Raw genomic sequence first — 9,116 nt, forward strand, 5'->3', positions numbered from 1 at the left:
AGTATGTCATGCTTCCAGTCATGCCTCTGGTTCTCGGGCTCCCCTCAGCAATGGTCACCACCGTATCCAGGAACGCTGAGGCTCCAAGAGACCTGAGTTCTCCAGCACATACATGGTAGTTGAATAAATGCATGCATACGTGAATGATGGCATTCAGCTGGAATGATGTAATAGAGGGGAAAAGATCTCTGTGCCCAAGTGTGAAGTGGCAAGTATCTTTGAACTCACATTTAGCAAAAGGAAAGGAAGGACCCTGTGCTTGGGAGTGGGGTGGTGCAGAAATGTTCCTATGCTCAGACATGAGAATTAGGGGATTGAACTACAGATTAGCACAAGCTAAGGGAAGAGAGAGTTTGATGTGCACATGCTGTGAATTCATATGCGTGAATTGGCAAAGATTTCTTGGTGCCTGCCCTTTGCTATGAGGCTTAGAGGAATAAAAAATATGCTTTTCTCAGGTAGGAAGGATGTGAGAAGAAGAGGTCAGAATGGAGCATAAGTGGGACAGAAAGTAAGATAAAGATTCATGGGGTTTCTGAGTTCTGCTTCTGCCTAAGATACAGAAAGCTAGAAACATTTAAAATAGCACCAAAATCATGAAATACTTAGATAGAAATTTAACAAAATATGTGCAAGATTTGTATGCTGAAAACTATAAAACATTGGTGAGAGAAACCAGAGAAGAAATATGTCCACAGATTGGAAGACTCAAGAGTGTTAAGATGTCTAGTTCCCTCCAAATCGAGCTACAGATTCAGTGTAATCCCATCAAAAGCCTAGCAGGCTTTGGGGAAAGTGTAGGGGGGAGAAATTGACATACAGTGTCTAAAATTTACATAACAAAATTACTAGAACAGCTAAAACCATTTTGGAAAGGAACAATGTAGTTGGATTACTCACATCACCTGATTTCAAGACTTGTTATAAAGCTACAGAGAGTAGTCAAGATGGGGTGATATTGGTAAAAGGATAGACACATAGATCAATGGAACAGAGTAGACAGTCAAGAAGTAGACCTACATGTCAAGGGATTTTCAATAAAGATACTAAGGCAATTGAATGGAGAAAGGGTAGTCTTCTAAACCATGAGAAGGCTGGTACAGGCAGGACAGTGGGCTGTCCTCTTGGAGGTCTGGGATCCTCAGCACCGCGCTGCTGGGCTGCAGTGGTGGCTCCTCCTCTCCTCCCCTCTCCCACCCCACTCCCCCTCCCTGAATCATAAAGCCAGATCCCAGTTCTGATGATTACTCAACCTCCAGGAGCTGGTTCCTGTGGGCAGCGCCTGACGAGCCTGACCCTCTCCTTTCTGCAGTTCAAGGGAAAGACGAGATCTTGCACAAGGCACCCTACGTCTGTCCTCCACAAGGGAAGGGTGACATGGAGCCTCTTGGGCTGCTCATCTTGCTCTTTGTCACAGGTAGGATTCCCTCCCTCCGCTGCCTTCTTTCCCTCTCCTTCCTTGAGTATATGGCAGGTGGGTGGGTGGGTAGGGAGCACTGAGCCAAAGTGTGAAGATAGCTGAAATTCTCGGCATGTCCTGCACCCCCTCTTCTCACTGTGCCCCATATTCTTCATCATCTCCCTCTCTCCCCAGCATCAGATTCTTCATGTACGTGGAAGTGTCAGAGGCTGGTGGATTCGGACATCTAGAAAGGGAAAGAGTTCTGGTGGTGGCATCTCAGGCACTAGGTAGTAGTTGGGGGAAGTTTTGGGGGGCACTGGTAAGAGGCCCTAAAATTATGAACCACTTAACTAGCCTCAGAAGAGTAGCAGCGTGGGAGGGAGAAAAGAACCTGGTACTGGCAATCTGCATCTTTGGGGTGCCCCTCCTGTGCTCTGAAGGTCCTCTTGTCCTCAGCCCTGGATGGGAGGTGAAGGGGCTGAAGATTTTGTGATTGAGCTGGGGAGACTGGCATCCCAGATTCTTGCACATGACGGCCTTTTCTCGTTGGGGAAGGGTGCCTCTTGCTCCCCCAGAGCAATAGGCATACCTGGGTGAGAGGAGAGACTGTTCCAATGGAGCTGGAGCTTCTTGGCTGGAGGTGGAGTAAGGGAAGGGGGATGCGTTGGCCTGCCCAAAGGCAGAGGGATGGACTGGGTAGTATGGAGGGGGCACTGCTCACCAGGTCTTTCTGGTTCCAAAAGACAGGCCACCAGCTCCCCAATCCTTTTTACAAGTTTCTGTCACCATGTGGTTGAAGATGTGGTTGAAGAGAGGGGAGGCTGAGGCAGAGGGCGCTGGGTGGTTCTCTTATAGCCCCTGCCCTGGCAATAGACTGGCACTCTAAGCCCACCCCAAGGAGGGTCCCTAAAATAGCAGCCTCATGTCTCTCCCAAAATAGTTCTGAGACGCATCCCTCCTGAAAGGGGAACAAAGGCACAGAAATAGGGAAGCTGGAAGCTAAAGGTCAGAAAGAGGAGAATGCAGTGCTGGTATGAGCGTGGGCAGCTGCGAAGGAAGCAAGGATGGAGGGCGTGGGGAGGGGGTGCCCAGCCCCACGTGGGACCAGCCCAAGGCCTGAGAGGGCCACTAGCCCTGCTCTCTTGAGATGGAGTGGGAGAGGGGAGGGCTTGATTTCATGTGACAGGAAGAACATGAGTGGACTAGGACTGGAGGGAACTTCAAGACCAAATGTCTCTGGAAATAGGCCCAGAGAGGGTCAGCTATTTCTCTAAAGATGTCCAGCAAGTCCAATGGTGATAAAGCCAGATCCAGGACCCGGGTTTCCTGGTTTCCAGCTTCCTATAAACACATACCTGGGTTATACCACCTTCTCCCAACCTGTGTAAAGGCCTGAGTTCCTTAAGTGTGGGATTTCTGTCTCTTCTGTTCATTGAACATAGTAGGTGTTCAATAAACACTTGGTAAGTGAATGAATGTCTCCTCCCCAGAGCTATCCCGAGCCCACAACACCACGGTGTTCCAGGGCATGGCAGGCCGGTCCCTGAGGGTCTCCTGCCCCTACAACTCCTTGAAGCACTGGGGGAGACGCAAAGCATGGTGCCGCCAGCTGGGTGAAGAGGGCCTGTGCCAGCAGGTGGTCAGCACTCACCCCTCGTGGCTGCTGTCCTTCCTGAAGAGGCACAATGGGAGCACGGCCATCATGGACGATGCCCTGGGTGGCACACTCACCATTACTCTGCGGAATCTTCAAGCCCACGACGCTGGTCTCTATCAGTGCCAGAGTCTCCATGGTAGCGAGGCCGACACCCTCAGGAAGGTCCTGGTGGAGGTGCTTGCTGGTGAGTGGGCAGCTGACTGCACCCTGGCCTGCCCTTGGGCCTGGGGTCGTCTTTAGTATCTGAGCACAAGACCACCCTCAGGGCTTTTGGGGACCCTGGGAAATCCCACAGTGTGGATCTTGTCCCTCCCCACCCCACAACTCAGGGTCAACTCAGGGTCACTGTGGATAGTTGTGCAGGTTGCTAACTGCACAAGGGGGTCACAGTCCAGCCCTGCTGTCTCTCTCCAGGCTGTGCTCCCTGGTGGAGGACTGCATCACTTGCAGGAAGGGTACAGTTCTCTAATTTGCCCAAGGCACCTTATGAGCTAGCTGTGGTCCTGCTTCCCCCAAACAGCTTTATCCATTTGGCATCTGGTTAGGATGTGAGCACTGAGGTGGTCCTTAAGGAGTAGGAGGACATTCATCTATTCCTTCACCCAACCACCCAACGGACCTACCAACATAGATTAAGCACCAACCTGGTACAGAGAAACAACCCTAGAAAGGAACACTGCTGTGACCCTGGGCAACGTGCTTCTCCTCTCTGGGCCTCCATTTCCCCATCTTGAAATGGAGGTCGTGGTGCCTGTGCTGCTGACCCCACAGGGCTCCCATGAGACACAAATGACATGAAAGAGTTAAAACTGCTTGGGGGTCAGTGACAGTCGTTGCCCCAGCCTCCTGCTGCTAACTGCTCGGGATCCTCATTTCAGGCTTGACTAGGTGAGATGCGCAGTGGTGGGGTCCTTCTCATCCCTGAGCTTGCACAGGGGATGCCCTTCAGGAAAGCTTTCTGTCTGTGTCTCCGGAACGTGATTGTGTCCCAAAGGAGAACAAATCTGAGGTTACGTATCCCTTTTCTGACTCTCCCCTTGTCCAACTCCTCTCTCCAACATGGCCCCTTATCATGGAAATGAAGGTTGAAAGTAACATTTGTCTAAGGTGGGGAGGGTAGGGGACACCGCCTGCCTTAGACCCCAAACCCTACCCCCATGAGAGTAGGGGGCGAGGACACACAGATTTTCAGCCCTATCAGGGTCTAAGGCTCAGCTGACTCCCAAGAGAAGAGCAGGAAAAGAATAACAACAACAACAGTAACAATAATCCATAGCTGGTACAGGCAGCTTGACTGTTTACACAGGACTTTCAAAAACACCCATGATTTCGTTTGATCTTCCTAAAGACCCTGTGTGATGGGACGGTGGGAGTTGCAGTTACTGAGCTCCTGTGAGGGGATGGGCACTACACAGGATGCTTTCCCTGTATCCTGCAACACTATTATTAAGAAGGTGTTCCTAATTGCCCCACTTTACAGGTGAGGAAACTGAGGCTCAGAGAGGTTAACAACTTGATCCACCCAGGGCCATGTCCCAGAGAGCCTCACCCCACCCAGAGAGGTTCTCCCCACTGTGGCATCAAGGAGGGGGGCTAGAAGCTCACAGGCTCTGTCTCCCACAGACCCCCTTGATTACCAGGACCCTGGAGATCTCTGGATCCCTGAGGAGTCCGAGCGCTTTGAGGATGCCCAGGTGGAGCACAGCATCTCCAGGTATAGTGACAAGTCTTTCCTAAAATCCCTGGGCAGACCTCCACCCTGCAGAGCCAAGGCATGGGGCGGCAGCTGGGGGGTGGCACGTGCCAGAAGTACAAATCCCAAGGCAATGAGACACTAAAGTGTCTGCATGTGATCTTGTCTAAACACCCCTGCAACCAGCCAGTGTGTGTTGGTATGACTGTGCCAGTTGTCAAAACATTGCAAAACTTCCCTAACAGTTTGTAGGTAGCTGCTGCTCCAAGACCGCTGAGTGGTCGGCCTCCCCCCCCTCCCCTGGCAGCCCTCACGCGTCTCCGCAATTCAGCAACAATGAAACTTTTGAGTATTTTAGTACAAAACTGGTACCCTCAGACCCCTGCTTCCCTGATGGGACCAGAATCAGTTCCGACTGGTTCTTGATTGGTGTTTAAACACTCTGAGTATAACCATGAAGTGCACATGTGCATGCAGACACACGCACACCATACCACACCATCATGCAGAAAACTGCTCAGCAAGGGAGGTAATTGTTTAAAAGCAGTCAGCAGGCAGATCCATGCCTGGAACTCAGGTCTCCTGACTACAGGTTCCCCCAAGCCCCGCAGAGCCTCATCCAGGGATGGTGCTGGATGGGGAGATATCCTCAGCCCCCGGAGCTCCTCGTGTCTCCCCATTCCTTCTTTGAGGGCAGATTCCAGTCTGTGGGTCCCCTCATGGCCTCCCACATGTCCTCTTTTTTTCTCCAAGGAACCTTTCTGAAGAGGAGAGCCCCTTCCCACCCATTTCCATCCTTTTCCTCCTGGCCTGCATCTTTCTCAGCAAGCTTCTGGCAGCCAGCGCTCTCTGGGCTGCAGCCTGGCATGGGCAGAAACGGAGGACACCCCATGCCAGTGGGCTGGACTGTGGCCATGACCCAGGTTACCAGCTCCAAACCTTGACAGGTGAGCTTGGAGAGCACGGTGGCCGCTGGGGGCTGGTGAGGTGGTGCTGAGAGGGGCCAAGTGAGTACTCTGGCTGTTGCAGAGCTGAGAGACACGTGAGAGGAGGACCCACGGTGGAGGAGAGGCCCAGGAGAGGTCTGCACGGACCACCCCAGCCTGCTGCACACCTGCCCCTTGGCCACCAAGTCTCCTGGTTCTGCTTTCGCAAAAGGCCACTCTGCCTGTACCCTGCTTCTCTTGACCCCTGGAAGCAGGGATTTGTGCGTGTGTGCACGTGTGTGTGTGTGCATGTGTGTGTGTGTGTGCATGGGAGGTGGGAAGGACATCTACCAACTTCTGGACATTGGACATTAAACACTCTCACAAATAAATCCAAGACTTCATGCTTAACTGATGGTTTAGGGCGTCATGAAGGTCTGTTTTGCTACAGGGCTAGGAGAGTGAATTCAGATGAGGAAAAGATAAAAGGTCTGGCTCCTTGGGGCCTAGGGTCTTAGGATATCATGTCCCTCCATTCCCACAGGCTCCAAACTGGCCAATCTTTTTATTCTTCTCTCTCCCTCCCAGAGATCTGATTACCAAGCCCTGCCTCCTCCTGTGGAATTTCTCTAGCATCCTCTCCTCTCCTCCTCCTGCCTCCTGTCCATCAGTTTCCTAGGATTACTGCTGGGCCCCCTGCCCCAGGCCCCCTTCCTCCATCCACCCTCCTCAAGTCCATCCAATTCGCAGCTGACTCAAACCTCTGGCAAACCTAGAGGTTTGCTTTTATCATGTTGCTCCGCCTCCGGAGGAATGGCAGGGATTGGGCGCAGAGTGCAGTGAGCCAGAGCCGGGCACTACTGGTGCAGCCCCCATCCTGTGGAAGGGACACTGCGGCTCAAAAGGGAAAGGACTGACCCAAAGTCCCTCTAGAGCCTGGAAATCCTACTTTCACTTGGCGCTCAAGGTGTCCTTCCCTCTAGCTCAATCCTACTCATTTATTTGTATATTTATTCAATAAATATTTTCTGTGCCAGGTACTAGTCTAGGCATTGGGGACATATCAGTGAACAAAACAAGCAAAGATTTCTGCCCACACAGAGCCATGTTCTAGTGGGAAGAGAGCAGACAAACAGAGTAAGTCAGTCAGTCAGATGGTTAGGAGTACGGGGAGTGCAGGCGTGGGGGATGATGCAATTCTGAAGAGCAGTCAGAAGGAACCGTTTGAGAAACGCTTTGAGGAAGCAAGGGGGGAAGAGTGCCAGGCAGCTCAGGGAACCTCCTCTCTCTCTTCAACACACACACGCCAGGTGGAGTGAGGAGAATGGGATGGACACTACCCTGAGGGTGGGTTGCCCCGAAGAGGAGGAAGCAAGTTGGCCACATCCTCAGGTTCTCTGTCCTGGGCCTCAGGGAGGTGGAAGCCCAGGAGCCCCTCTGGCCATGGCCACACGGGGCTGCGTTGCCCCCTAAGCTGGGTGTGGGTACCTGGGGTTTTGAATCACCGGGAAGGAGCCCCTGATGCAGTCCTGTGTTCCAGCCTCATGTCAACACATCACTCCCCTAATTGCAGTCCTGCCCCAGCCCTGCCTCACCCACTCCCTGCTTAGGCTGCTCCGCTGTCTCTGTCCCCAGCTCCAGGACTCTGGTCCAGTCTGTGTTTCCCTGGTGTCCCTGACTCAGCGGCACATGAAACTTCTCCATCGGGTCCTGGGGCAGTCGTCTCCTTCCTGCAGACACAGGCACAGTCTAGGAGCCAAGGCTGACCAGAGCCCAAACTGAGCCCCCTGCACCTCCCTCGCTCCCGCCCCGTCTGGGCACCAAGAGTGATGAGATGGAAGGGGAGGCTCCAGGATGTGCCTGGTGGTGGAGTGCCGCTGGAACTTTCCTCCCCTTGGGAACTCAGCCTTTTCTCCTGCCTGCTCTGCCATGTCAGGGACATCTACCCTGGGATTCAGATTGCCATCGGGGTCCCCTGCCTTGGACTCTCTGGAGTGCACACTGAACAGAAGGGGTTTTCCAATTTCAAGTTTGCCTCCTACTAAGAAAACTTAAGCAAATTCCTTAACTCCTCTGAGCCTCAGGGTCCTCGCATGTAAAAACAAACAAAAAACCCAACAGCAAACCAAAACAAAACAACTCTACTTTGGTGGGTTTTTATGCAATTGAAAGGAATAACATTAAAGTCCTGGCCAGATGTCTGGCACATAGTAGGTCCTGGATACGCGCTGGCTTCCTTCCTCTTCTCTAATGCCCAGTGATAGGACACCTCCCTGGATCCTGGCCACCTCTGTCCTAGGCACCCAGCACCTACCATATCTGTTTTAGGCACTCAGTAAATATTGAAGAGAGATCTCCTCCTCACTCAACGCTCCCACATGGCTTGTTAGTGTGAAAATAATTTTCTTGTAAGGAAATCAAAGAAAGCCTGATACATGCTGGCAGGACAGATATACGTACTTCCATATCACTCACTGGGGAGACCCATCTGTCCAGTTAGCCGGAGACTCTGCCAGTGTTAGCACTGAAGGTCCTGTCTCCTGGAAAGACCCCCAGTGTCAGGTAAACAGGGACAGCTGGTCACCCCATCACCATGTCCACGAGGCTCAGCTTAACGCAGAAGCCGGCTTTCTCGGGCTCCTGCTCCCAGTTTCCCATTCTCAACTCCCTTGCTCCTGGAGAAAGGAGAGAGGAAGAGAGAGGGGAGGAGGAGAGAAAAGAGGACAGAGGAGGGAGGGAGCGTGGCTTTTTCATGCCCCTTTCCAGGTGTGACCATCTAGGTCAGAGCAGTGTGTCCTCCCAGCCATCCCCACCTTGACTGCTCCTGTCTCTCTGAGCACTGGTGCTCCCCCGGTGTCAGCAGGTTTATTACTCACATTCCATGCAGGATCCCCAAACCCCAGTTCTGCACAAGGTGACGTGAATGAGGGCCAGATGTTCCCTGTGCAGGGAATGGGTTTGTGTCATAGGACAGGAACCCCAAATTATGAGACTTGGAACTTATATAGAACATCTGGCACGTTGGCCCTTCTTCCTCTCTGGAGAGAGAGAGAGAGACACAGAGAGAGACAGAGAGGTCTTCACTCTGGAACTTGAAATAATCTTCTCCAGGGAGGGAGGGGAAGGATGGAAGCAAATCTCTCTGGAGCTGACACACTGTCTCTAACTCCCAAGGCATGTTTGCTCTTCAATCGCCCTGGAACAAAGCTTGGTGAGTGCCCTTTCCTGGGAAGGCCTGAAAATGTTCATAGAGAACTGTCTCCTAACAAAGAGGATAATGCATTCATGAAACAAAAATAATATGCTATAAATAAGAAATGCTTGGAGAATAAAAAGTCTTGCAAATTAAAAGCACTAAGGGATAAAAATCTGAAGGACAAGGAGAGAAGGGATGGAAGAAAAAGATGAGGATATCTTCTAGGAATCAGAACAAAAAGA

The 9,116-nt window shown here is 52.0% G+C and overlaps 2 protein-coding genes across 2 annotated transcripts in view; one reads left to right on the forward strand and one right to left on the reverse strand.

Annotated features, from left to right (window-relative positions):
- LOC111178792 (adenylate cyclase type 10-like) overlaps window positions 1-9,116 on the reverse strand; it is a 118,059-nt gene that overhangs the window by 58,692 nt on the left and 50,251 nt on the right. The window lies entirely within an intron of this gene.
- TREM2 (triggering receptor expressed on myeloid cells 2) lies at window positions 1,242-6,412 on the forward strand. The gene is made up of 5 exons (XM_022581869.3): window positions 1,242-1,417; window positions 2,893-3,243; window positions 4,683-4,773; window positions 5,506-5,699; window positions 5,782-6,412. Exons 1-5 carry the CDS (start codon window positions 1,378-1,380, stop codon window positions 5,796-5,798), a joined length of 693 nt encoding a protein of 230 aa, XP_022437577.2. The 5' UTR covers window positions 1,242-1,377; the 3' UTR covers window positions 5,799-6,412.

The sequence above is a fragment of the Delphinapterus leucas genome, chromosome 10, assembly GCF_059928025.1.
Source record: "Delphinapterus leucas isolate spDelLeu-1000000601 "Yukka" chromosome 10, BTC_Dleu_Yukka2, whole genome shotgun sequence".
Classification (NCBI taxonomy): domain Eukaryota; kingdom Metazoa; phylum Chordata; class Mammalia; order Artiodactyla; family Monodontidae; genus Delphinapterus; species Delphinapterus leucas.

Excerpts from the sequence above, each read along its gene's own strand:
- TREM2 (XM_022581869.3), top strand. The coding sequence starts at position 1,378 with ATGGAGCCTCTTGGGCTGCTCATCTTGCTCTTTGTCACAG. Across the intron at positions 1,418-2,892 it reads CATCTTGCTCTTTGTCACAG|AGCTATCCCGAGCCCACAAC; the intron begins GTAGGATTCCCT and ends TCTCCTCCCCAG. Across the intron at positions 4,774-5,505 it reads GTGGAGCACAGCATCTCCAG|GAACCTTTCTGAAGAGGAGA; the intron begins GTATAGTGACAA and ends TTTTTCTCCAAG.